This window comes from Cornus florida, unplaced genomic scaffold (genome assembly GCF_030987335.1).
Source record: "Cornus florida cultivar Cherokee Brave unplaced genomic scaffold, ASM3098733v1 CherokeeBrave_3.0.0_Hap2_Chr06, whole genome shotgun sequence".
Lineage (NCBI taxonomy): Eukaryota > Viridiplantae > Streptophyta > Magnoliopsida > Cornales > Cornaceae > Cornus > Cornus florida.
The window spans coordinates 77,477,452-77,495,251 of NW_026775576.1; the positions used below are offsets into that span (position 1 = coordinate 77,477,452).

The 17,800-nt window shown below is 34.0% G+C and overlaps 1 protein-coding gene across 1 annotated transcript; it reads left to right on the forward strand.

Moving 5' to 3' along the window:
• Positions 1 to 418: 418 nt before the first annotated feature.
• Positions 419 to 16,257, forward strand: LOC132312183 (1,4-alpha-glucan-branching enzyme 3, chloroplastic/amyloplastic). The gene is made up of 21 exons (XM_059810447.1): positions 419 to 844; positions 1,255 to 1,326; positions 1,616 to 1,680; positions 2,016 to 2,693; positions 3,442 to 3,614; positions 3,766 to 3,855; positions 4,354 to 4,429; positions 6,796 to 6,903; positions 7,686 to 7,776; positions 7,979 to 8,080; positions 8,346 to 8,448; positions 10,058 to 10,195; positions 10,305 to 10,376; positions 10,526 to 10,630; positions 11,960 to 12,037; positions 12,116 to 12,226; positions 12,637 to 12,717; positions 13,227 to 13,331; positions 14,748 to 14,833; positions 14,946 to 15,000; positions 15,641 to 16,257. The coding sequence occupies exons 1-21, from the start codon at positions 564 to 566 to the stop codon at positions 15,671 to 15,673; spliced, it is 2,703 nt and encodes a 900-aa protein (XP_059666430.1). The 5' UTR covers positions 419 to 563; the 3' UTR covers positions 15,674 to 16,257.
• Positions 16,258 to 17,800: the final 1,543 nt, after the last annotated feature.

Consider the following 17,800-nt stretch of genomic DNA (forward strand, 5'->3'; position numbering starts at 1 on the left):
ATATTTTTTAATAAGTTAAAAATAAGTTAAAAATATGCAACTTTATAAATGTTTCACAATACTTTTACCATCATTGCTCATTTCATCACTCTTTTAATTTGATTTAGTATTAACCTATGAAATAAACTTAACAAAATAATAATCATTAATCACTATAATGTATATATAATGGCGTTACCATATTTTTTATCACGATCTTTTATTAGCATTCGTAATATCCATACAAATATATATGTGTGTGCATTTTTTTTTATTTTTTTATTTTTTTATAGTATGATAATTTTTTATTTACAAACCAAAACGGTGTGAAATTAGGGCGAATATCATGTCAGTTTAATTTACCCTTTTATATATAATTCAGTGGTGAAATATATATATATATATATAATTCAGTAAAGTTTATGTAATATCATGGATTCTATTATAATGGCTGAATAAACAACAGACCGCATTAGAAAGAAAGAAAGAAAGTGGTGTTAGTTTCCAAATTTCCAAACCCAAGTCCTCTTATCTAATTCGCAGTGCGAGCTCTCTGCAACAACACCATTTGATTTGAATTCTCAATGACCTCCTCCTTAACACTCCCAACTCCAATTTCATGGGTTCATAGTCGGAGAGACTGTTATTTCAATTCCCATTCACTCAAGGACAAGCAAGCTCACCAGTATCGAATCATCTTTCCCAAGAAGAAGACATGGAGGTGTTCGGCCACCGACCAACCACGGCAGAGACAATCGAAGAGCAGGAAAAACCAACCCGAGAGCGAAAAAGGGATCGACCCAGTTGGTTTCCTCACCAAACTCGGCATCTCCCATAAACCCTTCGCTCAATTCCTCCGCGAAAGGTAAAACGAACCACATTTACAATATGTATGTGTGTGTGTGTGTGTATATATATTATATGTGTGTAGTGTAACACTGTAACTTCACTCAATGTAATATTGTTTTTTTTCGGTTCAGTTGATTTTTCCCGGCTGTTCTTCTTATTAAGGGTTTATGGGTAATATATATGTAAGGCACATCTATTATTTTATTTTTCTGTTTTTATTTTTTTTCATTTGTTGGAAGATTGAGGCAAAAATAGTATATTTCTTGTAGTTTATTTTCTTTTTCATTTATTTTTCAGTGACAAAAATTGGTGGTGTTGGTTGGTTTTTACCTATTGAAATATATGTATATGTATATATATATTTCTTTGGACAATGGAGGGTGTTTGAAATCCGTGGTATTTATGTTTCTTGATTATAATTTACAGGTATAAATCATTGAAGGACCTGACAGATGAAATTTTCAATCGCCACCTGAATCTTAAGGAGATGGCTTCTGGGTTAGTTTTACTTCATTCTCCAGTCTCTTCTCTCTTTTTCCTTTTTTAAATTACAATATATATATATATATATATATATATATATATATATATATATTTTTTTTTTCTTGTTTTTCTGAAAAGAATCATTATACATTTATATGGAAAATGATTTGGAATCCGAATTTGGACTCTTTATCACCACTCTGTATGGAATGCTGGAAATTTTATCTGCAATTTGATTATGAAATTTTCTATCTGAAAGGTTTTGGGTTTTACTGTTGTACTGATGCTTTATATTCTGCTCTAGATTTGAAATATTGGGTATTCACCGCCACGTGCAACATCGGGTGGATTTCATGGAATGGGCTCCAGGTTTGGCATAATTATCCAATGTTCCTTACATTTATGCACACTGTTTTCTTGTTCATTTCTTCTCCAGAGTTCAATTGACTGACATTGTTGCCAAACTTATGGCAGCTTTGGACAGCTGAATTCTTTTTTGATACTTTCTTTTACTTGCCCCTGATTTGGATCCAAATTCTGATGAGTAGTTCCAACTACTACTGTATTTTAAAACCATGATTTGAACTGATGCAATCAGCATTACCATTATGGTACTTATTTCCTCTCAAAAGCTAGTTGTTAATTTCTTTATTCTTGTATGATTTCTGCTTGTCACATGTGAATGTTTAACATACTGAATACAGGTGCTCGCTATTGTGCTCTCGTTGGTGATTTTAATGGGTGGTCGCCAACTGAAAATTGTGCAAGAGAGGGTCATTTTGGCCATGATGATTATGGCTACTGGTTTATCATTCTTGAAGATAAATTGAGGGAGGGAGAAAAACCAGATGAACTCTATTTTCAACAGTATAACTACGTGGATGAATATGATAAAGGTGACAGTGGTATTACCATTGAGGAAATCTTTAAGAAAGCAAATGATGAATACTGGGAACCTGGGGAGGACCGCTTTATAAATTCACGTTATGAAGCGGCTGCTAAATTATATGAACAAATATTTGGCCCTAATGGTCCTCAAACGGAAGAGGAATTGGAAGAAATACCTGATGCAGAGACAAGATATAAGGCATGGAAAGAACAGCATAAAGATGATCCGCCCAACAATTTACCTGCATTTGATGTGATTGATAGTGGAAAAGAATATGATATTTTTAATATTGTGGATGATCCTGTATCGCGAGAGAAATTTCGTGCTAAGAAGCCTCCGATTGCATACTGGTTAGAGACTCGTAAGGGAAGGAAAGCATGGTTGAAAAAATATACACCCGCAATTCCACATGGAAGCAAATATAGGGTCTATTTTAACACTCCTAGTGGACCTTTAGAACGTGTTCCTGCTTGGGCTACTTATGTGATTCCAGGTACCTAATGTAGCTTTTCCTTGTGGAAGTCATCAGGTGCTTCACCATTCTACTTTACCCTGTGACATATTGTATTGTAGTTTGTTTTCTTATATAATTTTAATGTTTAACAACTTGACACTGCTTCTTCTTCTTCCTTTTTTATTTTCTTTAATTTTTTTTAAAGGTCAAACAGTAGATTGACAAGAACCGAGAAGATTAAATAAATAATATATTCAATTAAAAACAATTGAAGTATATCAAGTATTGTCATAATTCACAGTGTATTTGGAATTTGTGTTAACTTTTGCTTTCAGTTCTTTCTCAGCTTACACATTGCTTAGTTCTCCCCAGTAGTTCACTTTTCATTCTCTATTCTTTTACTGATTGTATTAATACCATTTGACTTACAATAAGATGCAGTATTTTTTTATCTGGGTGCTTATAATTTGACTACCAGACTTATGTGTTGATGGGAAATTGATGCGGATCATGCACTTCCCTTTGCATGGTTTACTCAAAATTATTATTATTATTGGATCTTTGTTTGCAATATCTATTACCTTAACAACACTTTGTGTAAATCTTGGGAATGTTTCATGTCCAACTACTCAGAAACCAAACATAATTCCTAAATGTTAAGAATGCTTCTTTGATTCACTCTGCTTCAGGATTTTCCAAGGTTGATTAATTAAGTTTTTGCATCCTTTTGCTTAATATTGGCATGGTGCAACTTATTTTGGTGGCTGGACTCTGATAATTATATCAGATGCGGATGGAAAGCAAGCTTTCGCAGTTCACTGGGAACCGCCTCTTGAATGTGCTTACAAATGGAGATACAAACCCCCACAAAATCCAAAGTCTTTGCGTATATATGAATGCCATGTTGGGATTAGCGGGCTGGAGCCAAAAATTGCCTCTTTTAATGATTTTACTGAAATGGTAACACCTTGTTTACAGTTAATATTTCTGTTTGTTTCATATTGGAATGTGATCTTATCTTCTTCTGTTTTATAATTTCTCTCCTCTTTTCTCACCCCACTTTTCACAATTAGGAAGCAAAGTCATTTGAACTCTCTCTTCCATGTCATAGGTCCTCCCTCATGTGAAAGAAGCTGGATACAATGCAATTCAGTTGATTGGAGTTGTTGAGCACAAAGATTATTTTACTGTTGGTTATAGAGTGAGTTGAATATTATTCCTTTACATCTTTTTCTGTAACAAACTTAATATTTAATCAAATTTAAATTTGAATATATTGAGTTTCTGTGATGCATATTCATTCTTTTTTTTTTTCTTTCTTTTTTTTTAAGTTGGTGACTGAAAGCATCCTTTACACTGGAAAAAGGCTCTGGATTAAAATTGATTCCAATGAGAAGCAACATAAACTAAAGTAAAAAAAAAAAAAAAAGGTTGGACCTAATGAAATGCTGCTGAACTTCTGACTGCTATTGCTACTTTTATTTATTTATTAATATTTTTTTAGGACTTCTGATCTATTTTGATTAAGTGACATTGATTAAGAAAAAGTGTAATTGCGCATTCATTTGTTAAATTTCATTTGTACATTTCCTCACTTTTAGCTCTCAAATTTCATATCTCGTTTGGATTGCAAGTTTGCTAAGGTGCATTTGATATGTCATCTGTATCATGATGATTAAATTCTTCAATGTTATTGCAGGTAACTAATTTGTATGCTGTTAGCAGCCGTTATGGAACTCCTGATGACTTCAAGCGCTTGGTTGATGAAGCACATGGTTATTATATAAACTGTTTTATTTGATGACATTCATTTGCAAATTAACAATATTGACTTGATACATTCTTCACAAGTACTTGAATAACTTCTGTATCAATGTAGATATTTGATACTTCCGGACAGCATTATATAAAACCAACCCAGGGATTTCACTTGGTTTGATGAAGCGATAATGAAGTACAAAATCCTTTTTAAGATGCAAATTTGACTTTCCACTACACTATAGAAATTTACTCCGTATTGTCTGTAGATTTCTAACACTGTCTTGGGTACGGGAGGAGTGAGCTATAAATGTCAGTTGATGCTCGAGTGACCACTCATAACAGTAGTAAGATAATTAGCAAGTAGAGGTTTTGCCCGCTGTTGGATTTAGGAGAGAAATGTTGGTTGAGGTAGATTAATCATGTGCTCTAAAAACAAATGATTGAACTGGTTTTTAAGGAGGTCCAAGTTAAAGGTGTTAGGAGGAGAAGACAGAAGGACAAACAGAATATCAGTTGCTGTGAAAGAAGACACGTACACTGGGGTTGGCTGTAAGGTATTGCCTGAAGTAGATCAGAACGGGAATAAGTAAAGTTTCATGGCCAAACCCTAATTAATAGATGTAAGTCTTTTCCAGGTTCCGTTTCAAGATGCTTTCGGAAAACATATAAAAGGCACCAGTGTCACAGAGGAGGATTAACAAATTTTAAGGCATAGTTTGAAGTCCCATTTAGCCAAAATTCAAGAAAAAGACTTCGGGATAATCAATAGAAATTCTACACGGCCTTCAAATAACTAACACGCTTGATGGCATCTGATTCATTTGATTAACTGTTAAAGTTATAGCTTGTAACTAATGAGACAATGCAGTGTTCCTTCGGAACATGAACGGAAAGAATCAAGGTGTGCAATTTCTTTGAAAATATGTTATCATGACTTCAATCCGTGACCTACTTTTTCATTTCCAAGATTTCTCTTCAAGAGGAGAGTGGAAGTGAACAATTGTCTGTTGCATAATGAAGTTTCCCAATTTCAACCATTGTGTCCGTTTGCCAGGAACTCTACTAAAAAGCAATGGAGGTCTTCATAAGTAAGGGAATATGTGGATGGTGATAAAGAAATGCAGCTGATGGGACCACCATACTTCTCACATCCTAAACACGTGACTATCTGGTCACGGGTCTAAACCCTACTTCTATACCTTTTGTTTCTATAATTGATGAGTTCCTTCTTCTACTCAACGTCTTATATCATTGTGTCACATCATTCTCTCTCTTTCTCAGCTATCGTTGTGTTACATATGCTCTGGTATGTGTATAATGTGTATTGGGTGCGGGTATGTATAAGTATCGGGCCTTCTTGAATCCGAAACAGGATATGAGAACTTGGCTTGAAATGTACAAAAAGTTGGGTGTGGATGTTTAGACATGTCATGTACGTTTAGATATATTATGTGCCATGTTCCAAAGTTGGGTGTGGATGTTTAGACATGTCATGTACGTTTAGATATATTTTGTGCAATGTGATAGTGTAATGTGTTATGTTAGTGTTCTTTACTTCTTTATGAATATACTCGATTAAAATTTAAAGTAAATGAGGCATAGTGAAAAAAAGAGGTTTCTTTCGATTCCAAAAGTAGGATATGTTTCCCTACTACCACATTTGAACTTTTTATTATTCCACTGTAACATATAAGCGTCCAGGGGCCCAATGTAGTTTGTTTGTTGGGCACGTCTTGTACACTATGTTCCATGGACTCTTGAAAAGTAGTGAAGTACCCGTGTCGGACACATATTACTCGGACATGGGTATGTAGATTTGAGACGTCCGCTGCATGGATACATACACGTACCTGAATCCATGTAACATAACTTGTACGCATACCTATACCGTATTGTGTTGTTACACGCTGAGGGAAATATGAGACTCCATGTAACACAACCTAAATTTGTTTTCTTATCCTCGTCTTTTGTCTATTCCTCAAGATGGGTGGATACACTTGTGGGCTCTAAGTGGAAAGAGGTTACACTGGACGAGGTAGGATTTCTAAAAAAAATGACATGTTGGCGTTTGTGAGTCTTCCAAATAATAGTAATATTAAGATAGTCGGTCTGTTTACTATGGTATTGTGAGCAAGTAATGTTCTTGACACCTCCTTGAAATGTTTGGCCCTCTATGGAAAAGAATCTAGCCACAAGTAACAAGTTGATGATATAGATTCTAAAGTTATACCTATTCCTCTTACATTGCCACTTCTATCTTGTGAACCCTCCTCTATATTTGGGTTCAAATTTTGTATTCTTGATATCTTTTTCTAAATTCGTTATTTTTCCAATTTTTTCTGCACAGTTACATGCACACATTTAAGTATTCATTTTACAGGTCTAGGGCTGCTGGTCTTCTTAGAAATTGTCCATTCTTACTCAGCAGCAGATGAGATGGTTGGATTATCACTTTTTGATGGATCAAATGATTGCTACTTTCATACTGGTAAAAAATATTTTTACATTGATGTTTTCTAAGACTAGGATCAGATTGCCTGTCATGAATCATTTTCACCTTACAGATCTTGCAGAGTTAGCGTGTGCAATGTTGTGTGTGTGCGCGTGTTTTTTTTTTCCCTAGTAGGAGAACACTCATTTCTACTCGTCCATGTGTTCCTTATGGGGTCCTATATGGTGATTGGGACTCATTTATCAGACCCAATTTGTTGTAATGATGTTTCTTCAGCTTGTTGAATGTATCTCTTAATAGCATGGAAATCACAAAACTTATTACTTGTATGTAACTTTGGATGATATGTCCAAGGCTCCAAGCTGCATATTGGTAAACTCATTATTATCTTGTCTTCCAATTCTATATATTTGTATTATTGTCCAATGAAGTATCCCTACTTGCTTCCTGAATCTTTTTTTTCCTTATTTATTTCTAATATTATTCTCTTTCTATATAAAACTTGATCTAAATGTCTCTTTTGTTGAGGGAAGCTTCTGTTATCATTGTGATCTATATTTCTGTGATGTGATTGACTTTTAACTTTTTACTATGGTCCTTGTCACTTCGTACTATTTTTAATAAGCAACATGTGTGCTGAAACATACTCGTGGAATCGTGGCCTTCAAAGCCATGAACTATCATTTTTACTCTTTTAGTAATTCTGTTAAGGTCACTGAACATGCTGCAATAATTTGTACACTATTCAGTTTTCTGATTGCCTTTGTTCTGTTGATTGTATATACTTATATCGTATTCAATTCTTCCTGGGTCGATAGGTAAACGAGGGCATCACAAATTTTGGGGTACCAGAATGTTCAAATATGGAGACCTTGAAGTGCTGCATTTTCTTCTCTCGAACTTGAATTGGTATGTGGAGCAGGAGTATCGTCTATCTTTAATAATGGAAATGGTTAAGTGCTTATCTGATTTGGGATTTTTTTACTCTGAGGTGCATTTTGTTAACTTCTATATGCTATTGGTTGATTAGAAAATTGAAGTCTTTTGGAGCTTGCATCTGGGTCTCTTTTAAGTAGGTGGTTTTTTTTGTTGTGCTATGATGTTTGAACAGGTGGGTGGTGGAGTATCATATTGATGGTTTCCAGTTCCATTCACTCTCGTCAATGATGTATACACATAATGGCTTCGCTTCTTTTACTGGTGACATGGAAGAGTAAGGCATCTATGACTTTAAAATTGATTAAAATGTAATCACCTTTACATGGTACTGTTTCATGTCATTTTGCGTTAGCCTTGATATGCTATATGGAAAAGTAATTTTTTTAGGTGTACAAGTTATAAACTTTAGAAGTTGTAGTTGTTCTTTCCTTCTTTTTTTCGTGTTGGCACTGATATTCATTATCATGGTTGATTGAGATACAAATATATATATATATTCAAAATGGTTATATATTTACTTATTATTTTTGTTGTTGCAGGTACTGTAACCAATATGTTGACAGGGATGCATTGATATACCTCATTTTGGCAAATGAGATATTGCATGCTCTTCATCCCAATATAGTTACAATTGCCGAAGATGTAAGTAATTCTCATTTATGGGTTCCTCTTCATTTTATTAAGTCTGGTACAAAATTATAGCTTGACATCATTTTGTTAATAAGGTTTGCATGAAAAATTGGACATTCTTTGTCAATGACTCAATGGTGAAAATATTGATCTAATTGCAGTAGACGGTGCCATCCCTCTTTACTTCAAGTTCTCTCTTTGATGGTTTGCACATCTTTATGTTTCACGTAATTGTGATTGAAAAAAAATATATATAATACAAAGCTGAGCAGTTGATGAAAGATCTGGTTAGTTGAGATATTTCTTTTGAGTATAGAGGTTGTTGGATTTGTACTGGGGATCCCTTTTTTTTTTTTTTTTTTTTTTTCCTTTTCCCTGGGGATCTCTTTGTTTGAAAGGAACTGTGCCACTGTTCTATTAGGAGAGAATTTTTTGTGATATAGCCAGTTGACAGAATGGACTCTAATTTTAGATGTGTCATGGTTTGTTATTTGATGATCCAGGTAGATGTGTAATTATGGAGACTGTTATGGAAGCTTATCTGTGTAATCATGAACATCTTGACATTGCTTTGTTGCTGGAGTCGTCAGACAATTTATGTAGAATACCACATTGGGAAGCAGTTTGTATGTCTAAAAGTACCTTAAAAGGAGCTCTTGGAAAAGGTTTAATTGTAGGCTTTTTATGTCACTTGCAGAGTGCTGAATGTTATTCTGATACAGATTGGACTCGGGACAAGATGGACATAAGATCAGTTTTTTAGGTTTACTAATATGAGGATATTGATTTGGCTATATGGATGAGTAGAATGCATAGTGCAAGCTCAAGTTCAGAAATAGATGACAGAATCATGGCTCATACAGCGTGTGAGATGATTTAGATAAAATTACTTCTACAGCAGATTGGATAATCAAGTTGGTGTGTATATATATATATATATTGCCTCCAATCCAAAATTTCGTGAGTGCACTAAACATATAGAAGGTGGACTGGCACTTCATAGAAAATATTTCGGTGAGAGGAAAAGTAATTAGTCTTATGATAAATTATTAAGACCAGTTAGTAAGCATGTTTAATAAAGTTTTAGGGAATAGTTGGTTTTCTGTGCCTTGTAAAAGTTTATTATGATAGTAATTCATGCTCCAACTCATGAGGGAGTGTTAAAGAGTGACACTTATTAACAAAGGGAAATATGCCTTATTTAATATGAAATGGAAGTGGAACACTGCTGGGCATTATTGCTTCGGATTGATCAATTGAGGCTGGGAGTTAGCCAAGTTGCTGCAAGTAGATTAAAAGTTGTGTGTTAGTGGAAATAGTTTAGAAGGAAATGATACCATCAAGGTTCAAAAATAATTATTTTAGTGGTTCTTTTTGCAGTATATAATTATTTTAGTGGCTCTTTTGAAAAGATAAATTGCAAATTCCTTTTATAACTCGGAATTCATTCTATTTATCTCTTGATTTATGACTGTGGGAAGTAATGGATCTAGTTTGCTTCTATATGTGGCCATAGAATTGCTACACTCCTTGAAACCATTTCTCCTCATATTTCAAATCATCTGGCTATATATATTGCTTTTATTTCTGGTCATGATGTCTTCTTGGCTTTATTGCTCAGGCAACACTTTATCCTGGACTATGTGAGCCAACTTCTCAGGGAGGACTTGGATTTGATTATTATGTCCATCTTTCAGCGTCTGATATGTGGTCATGGTTTCTTGAGAAAATTCCTGACCATGATTGGAGCATGAGTAAGGTTGATCATCTAATCATCCCAGTTTATATATGTATTGAATGGGATGTTATCTATCCTTGTTTATGTTTATTCTAATACTTTTTTGGATTTTTTTCTTTTCTTTTTCCAGATTGTGAGCACATTAATGGGCAACAGGCATAGTGCCGAGAAGATGCTTTTGTATGCTGAAAATCATAACCAGGTAATTCTCATCTATCTCTCCTTTGTGTGTCTGTGTGTTCGTATTAGTAATAGTAGTCATGTCCATGACAACATTTGCTTCTTTTTTTTTTAATTTATCATTCTAATTTGATACATTACTCATCTAAGCATTACTTTGTTGCTTGGCAGTCTATATCCGGAGGACGGTCATTTGCAGAAATACTGTTTGGCGAACACATGAAGCATTCAGCTAACACAAAAGATTCATTACTCAGAGGCTCGTCACTGCATAAAGTATTCATTAAACACTCATTTGTTCTCGCGCAACCTAAAAATTTATTCTCCTACATCTTTTTATGTCATTGATTTAGAAGCCTCTGGTTTTTCATAATTGACACCTCTTAGTTATTGCACTTGACTGTTCCTTTTGTTGCACACATGCTTCCATACAGGGTATTTTAACTTTCTGCTGACTTATTTAGTCAGTGAAATTGTTGTCCATGGGTTTGTGGTAAGCTGAAGCCCGAATTCAGCCCGCAAAAGTTCAGGCTGAGTTTAGAATGTGTTTGAATCAAGCTGAGCTTAATATCTATTAGCCTAACGTTGAGCTTAGGTTGAGCTCGAGCATAGTCGGCTCAGCCCAAAATAAGCCTGGCCCAATAATGTGAAGGTTTATATTATTTTTCTTTTACTTTCTTTAACATTAAAATATATATATACATTAATATTAACCATCCTTAAAAGAAATGAATACAAAATGAGGGTCATTTCATTACCAAGTCTTCTGTCAGTGGTAATAATTTTGGACTTCAGTAGCGCCAATCTTGAAGTTTTTACCCCCCTTTCAACTTCTCCTCTCTCTTTTTCTCTCTTCTTCATCTAGTTATGCTGTTTGATGTTACATCTTCTACTTCTAGTTTTAATTTCCATCAGGTAACTCTTCTACTCTCTCTCTCTCTCTCTCTCTCTCTATTTCTGTATATTTATATATAAAAGTATATACATACATTTTTTTTTTGTTACCTTGGCAAGAAACTGACACACCCACGTTACCAAGTACCACTAGGCTACAACCATTGGGGGTACATACATTTATTTATTCACACACCTCTTTTTACTTCTTTTAGGGATTTTTATCAAGACTTCAACTATAAGGTTAGAGACATTAGGTGTTCTTTCCTTTGTTTAATTTTTTTTTTTTCCTTTCAAAAAATCATATTTCAGTTCTCGTTGCCAAGTTTTCATCTCCTAGCTTTAAACATCTATCTCTCTTGTTGCCAAGTTTTCGCTCTAAGTCGAACTCGAGGCCATTGTCCATGTAGAAAACAGAACCTAGCTTTGAAACATGGGTCTTCAGTTATCGGCTGAGATTGGGCTTGGGAAAGAATTTTACTATCTGGGTGCTCTCAGGTTCACTCTGAGGAGAGCTCTGACCAGCCCAGTTGGTAGCCCATCCATGGTATATACATGTTATTTGTCAAAACAAAGGAAACCTTGTAAAGATACTCTTCTAAGGCATGAATATATAGTATCTCTTATCCTTATTTTTTTCATTTAACATTTTTTTGTTTTTGTTTGCTTCTATCTTTATCTAAAAAGATTTATTTATTTTTTGGGAGTAAGATGATCAGATTAATTACGTTTACAATTGGCGGTCGTGCTTACATCAACTTCATGGGCAATGAGTTTGGGCATCCAAAGGTTAAGTCTCTTTCCTTTGAATATGTCTGACATGTGAAGATCTCAATGTGTGGGATTAACTATTTTTCTTGTTAACAGAAGGTAGAGTTCCCAATGCCAAGTAACAACTTCTCATTTTCACTTGCTAACCGTCGTTGGGATCTGTTGGCAAATGAAGGAGTACATCAAGATTTATTTTCTTTCGATAAGGTGTCCGTTTGACCATATATTATAATTTTTTACTTTTATTGTATGCTTGTTAGGGCCTTCTGGGTTCTTTCTTATTGTAAGTAAGTAACTTTGGTTCTGTATTTGCATTTGTAAAATGGAAAAAGAAAAACAAAGAACTGCTTAATATTTACATTTGTTTGAGATTCATATCCAACCATGTGAATGTACCATAAACAGTTCTAATTACTTCTTGATCTGCTATAGTAGAGCCTTGTTTTTACAGTTCAAATGCTTCACAGGGAAGATGATAACTACACTTAAACATGATGAATTAACCGTACTTATAGTGATCAAATGATAGACTTTATAGTGAATTGTAGTTAATAACAACTATTTAATCCTTCTTTTATTATTATTATTATTATTATTATTATTATTATTTGTCTCAGGATATGATGAAAATGGATGAAAATGAAAGAATACTTTCAAGAGGGCTTCCAAACATTCACCATGTTGATGATGCTACTATGGTATAGTGACTTACTCCTCCGCTTCAATTACTTGGTGCATATGTTTGAAGTATCTATGAAGAGCTAACTGCCTGAAACTGCAGTTTTCTTGAAAAGTCCATAGGTGTACCATTTACCTTGTATCAATAGTCCTCTCTTGAGTAATGTATTAAACCTTCTCAATGATATTACCAACGCTGTAAGTTGGTCATTCAAATAGTACTACTATTTCAGTTTTGTTCCTTCTCAGTGATATTATTGATGTTGAGAATCGGTCTTTTACAAGAATGAGCCATCATTCAAAGTATCACCCACCAATTTGGAATAACTGTCCAATGGTGCAATTTGTTATTTGCAAGTCTTTTTTCTCAAGCAATTGATGTGGCTATAACTCTCTTGACACATACATATAATACACGGTTTTCATCTGATTACCTGTATTTTTATTGCACATTTACGCATGTAATTTTGTTAACACATCTGTGTGAACTGTCATGTTGATATTAAATCATTTTTTTCCTGTAATGCAGGTTATATCTTACTCAAGAGGTCCCTTTCTCTTTATATTCAATTTTCATCCCACAAATTCATATGAAAGATACAGTGTGGGTGTAGAAGAAGCTGGAGAGTATCAAGTAAGTTGCATTTAGCTGCCCTTTTATTGTCTTCGACAGTCATGTTTAAGGTTTCTAAATGTTCCTATTTTCATATTATTCTTCAATTTATTTATTTATTTATTTTTGAGCAACTTGACAAAAGAAATTCTATTTAAATGTAGCTTAGTGATATTATTATAATTTGATTAAAATGCCGGTCGATTCTGGGGAGTTAGGTCACTATATTTTTTTAATTTGATTAAACTGCTGGTCGACTATGGGGAGTTTGGCTACTGTTTAGAGTATGGTTCTTTTCGTCTGAATTGCTATAAATTTTCATAATTTGAGCACTTTATGAGCTGTAACTGTTGGAACCCGGCTCTATCCCAGAAGATGGAATCTGTACGGGGAATGGAACAACCGATACCGCTTTCGACTTAGGCTTGCACATGGTGTCCAAACTTCGGTAGTCTACGAGAAGTTGACTTGATTGATTCTGTGAAGCGGGCTGAACTGTGAATAGTTCTTCAGGTCTGCGAAGGAATGACTTATGAATCTTTGATCGGCCTTTTTACCTAGAGTCATTCCTGTTAATCTAGGGAGATGGGTGTGGTGGACAAGGTGTAGAGCTAATGTTACAGACTTTTTTTTTTGATAAGTAGAGCTAATGTTACAGACTTGAACTCACATTTTTATCTTGAATCTTGATGGCCTAGTTTGCACCCATAATTATCAATAAAACAGTGCACAGTCCAGATTTTGGACATTGTGTCTTCAATCACTGCGGACAGGCAAATGGTTGATATTGGTTCATGTTAAGCCAGCACAAAGTGGCACATTTAAACTTGTTCCGGAATATTCTCAAAACTCAGGAACTAATAAGTATAATATTTGAAATTAAATACGTCAAAATTTAGAAAAGAGTGGCATTTTCCAAGAGAAATGCCTCATGAGGAAGTTAGAGATACCACCAATTGAGGGCGTGATTGGAGAATGCCAGTTGAAATGTTTTGATCATCTGTAGAAAAGATCAACAGTGCACTAGTAACGAGTGATATGGTTCAATTTAATGGAACTAGGAGCAAGAAATGCAAAAAAAGTGGGTTGAGTATGTAAGAAATTGTATTATGACCAAAAATAAACAAAGCAAGGTGTAACAGGATAGTAGAAACAGATTAAAATAACACCCTACATTGGGTTATAAGGTCTTTACAAAAGAAAATACATCAGTGTATAAGGTTTTCTTGAGTTCAGTTTTTCTAAGATTTGATCGTTTTGCTTTTGCCCCAAGTGTCCTATTACTCTTTCTTGTATGATAACCTTGATTTTCCTTGCTTTTGCTGAAGTTTTCTTTTTTACTCTTTCTTGTATGATAACCTTGATTTTCCTTGCATTTGCTGGAGTTTTCTTTTTTACCCTTTCATGCATCCACTAACTTGTGAATAAGTAGCGCAGGTCATACTGAATACGGATGAAGAGAAGTACAGTGGTCAAGGACTTATTCAGCATAACCAATATCTTCAGAGAACTAGTAGTAAAAGGTAGGCATTGTCTTGTAACACTTCCTGAATTGTATACTTCTCAGTGTTTGCTTGATTTATCATATTAGGTTTGTTTCTATTCTTTCCTCTTGATTTAGCGTATTGTGTGCAGAGTTGATGGTCTCAGAAACTGCTTGGAAGTTCCATTGCCGAGTAGAACTGCTCAGGTTAGTTAAACTAGGGCCGTGCAAAATACTATCCTTGATATAATATGTGTTATGGATTCAATAGGACCTAGAGGGTGTGAATTTGATAAATATTTTGCTTAACTTTAATTTTAGCCAATTTCAACCAATTAATTAATCATGCTATGAATAATTATCCACTCAAACTATAAAACAGTAAAGCAATCTAAAGGAGACATAGAGGTTTACAAGGAAAACTCCCAAGGGAAAAACCACAGAATGCAACTAGACACAATCCTCTGTAATCAAAGCGTGTACAACACTAACTCCAGACTCTTACCCTTAAGAATCACCTATGTGTATTTACCCCTGATGAAGACTCAAGCTAGACACTCATACTGAGTTTAGCTGCTGTCGATCAATGAACCCGTTCACCAACACAACCCGCACTTCTTTTAGTTATTGTTTATCATCTATGTTTTTTGATGGATGGATATTGTGGTTGATGATCTTCAATGTCTTCAATTAGTTTCCTTGCTTGAGCACTCGATCACAGAATATCATAATATTGTTTTCCCTCTTCTAGATTATAGATTGTCATTTATATATATATATATATATATATCCCAGCTTAAAGGAATCTGTGATGGACTGATGGGATTAATCATTTCTGTTCCTGCAGGTCTACAAATTAACTCGGATTTTGAGAGTATGAACTATTTGTGCATTCTGATTCTCTCTGAGCTGAATATGGTTTTTGAAGAATTGAAGCCAGCGTCAAAGTGCAGTCTCTATGAGCTACTTCTTGGTTCTTCAGGAGAGATCCTGTCACCAGATTAGAACACCAAAGAGAAGAATCATTAACATGCAGAGTATAGGAGCAGCATGATTGTGCTGGCGGGTGTTTGACTAGTCATTGCATCTCTGTGTGCCCTCTAGGTGAAGGTGGACCTGACTAGATCAGATTACGGCTAGCATTCCATCATATCTTCTTTTAAAGCAAAAAAGTCACATTTGGATCAATGGCATGGTCATGGAAGTGCTTGAGCCTTGAAGTTAACAAACTTTTGACAATCTGTTTGTAAATAGAGACATTTTACTTTATATTATGGCGTTCAGTTGGTTTAGCAGTGAACAATCATTTGCCATTAAATTCCACACAGGATGGAAGTTTTGCCACATTGTGAATTGTAATCTTCTTTTACATGTAATGGAAATATATTGTTTCCACAAATTGATGTTTTTATGTGTACCTGCTTCCGTCAATTAATGGACATGGAATTGAAAATTTTCAAATTATTGCAATCTTGTTACTATTATGTACCATGAGGACAGGTTTAATGCAGATTTGTAATGCTGTGTTGTTTTAAAAGAACAAATTAAGACTATATTTATCTAATAAATGAATTTCAATTGACTTTTTGTTTGATCTGAAGAATGTTTAACCTCTATTCTGGTAACTTCTTGTTGGGGTATTGAATTAAAATTGGAAAACAAATTAATTTAAAGTTTAAACTAGTTTATTAACAATTATCTCATTTATTAACAATTTTATAAGTAGGTTGGGCTAACTTTTTTTTGAAATAGTGATGGATATACCTGGAATGTAAGACGCACCCAATATCTACTCGATTTGAAGAAAATTGCTTAGATCACCGTATAAAATTTTAATAGATTGTTTAGGTTGACGTGATTCTAACTAATCACAAAATGAACACGTGGATTTTAATTGTTTGTAATGAATAGATATCTAATAATTTACAATAATTTCCCTAAAAGGTTTAGCAAAATTCACCACATCATAGTGGTGTGTCTTTTAACGTTTGGATTCTTAATTGGGAATTTGGGACTCTCAGATTCTTAAAGGACACATTAGAGAATTCATGCTTACATGGCGATCCCTAGCGTGGTCCTTGATGTAGATGATCGCAGCCCCGAGACTCTGGCGAGGCCGATACCGGTGCCGGTGCCGGTGCCGGTTATAGGAATGGTAGCCAAGATGTACCAAGAACAGGGCGAACCCAATCGGCAATGGTGCCAAAAATCTGACCGTCCAATCACACCACCACCATAAAAATCATCATTTTGTGTCACTTTTCTTCTCGACACGTGAAATTATATACATTGATGTAAAATTTACCAAAAATGATACTCATTGCTGACATCATCATTATACTTTCTCCTTTTCAAATAAGTGTGGTTTTTTAGAAATTTAACTCTTTTTTAGAATAATATTTTTTATTATATTAATTATAAATAAATTGTTGATTTTATTCTTAGTAAGTCTTGATGTGATAATTTTTTTTTTATAGGTTCAATAAAAAGAGGTTAAATTAATAATATTATAAAAAATAGTACATAAATTTTTTAAATTAAACACTTATTTTAGGACGAATAAAAATAAAAAGGTAGACACGTATTTTAAAATGAAGAGACTAATACTGTAGTAAACTAATACTGTAGTAAATAAAATTAACTGATTATTCCATTTTTCTTGTAATAGGTTTCACCAATTTAATATGTTTTAAAAAAATTTATCACTTAATTTATAAATTGAATTTTAATATTTAACAACTAAAATTGTAGACTATATAAATTGATTCAATTATCTAAATTTTTCATCAACCAAACTTTTTTTTTTGTTTTGTTTTATTCATCATTTCTATCACCATGTCAATCAAAGGGGTTTTATAGAGCTAAAATAGATAGATGTGTTAACAGTGTTAACAAAATCTCAAAAGATAAATCTATTTTTAAGTTGTAATAGTGTATTTGAACTAGTTTTATAACCACTAATCATATCATGTTAACCAGCAATCTTTATGAATAAATCATACTCACA

Bases quoted from the DNA above. Each gene is read 5' to 3' on its own strand.
- LOC132312183 (XM_059810447.1), top strand. From the start codon at position 564: ATGACCTCCTCCTTAACACTCCCAACTCCAATTTCATGGGTTCATAGT. The intron at 6,904-7,685 runs GTAAAAAATATT...CTGGGTCGATAG, and splicing joins TGATTGCTACTTTCATACTG to GTAAACGAGGGCATCACAAA. The intron at 12,038-12,115 runs GTTAAGTCTCTT...TCTTGTTAACAG, and splicing joins ATGAGTTTGGGCATCCAAAG to AAGGTAGAGTTCCCAATGCC.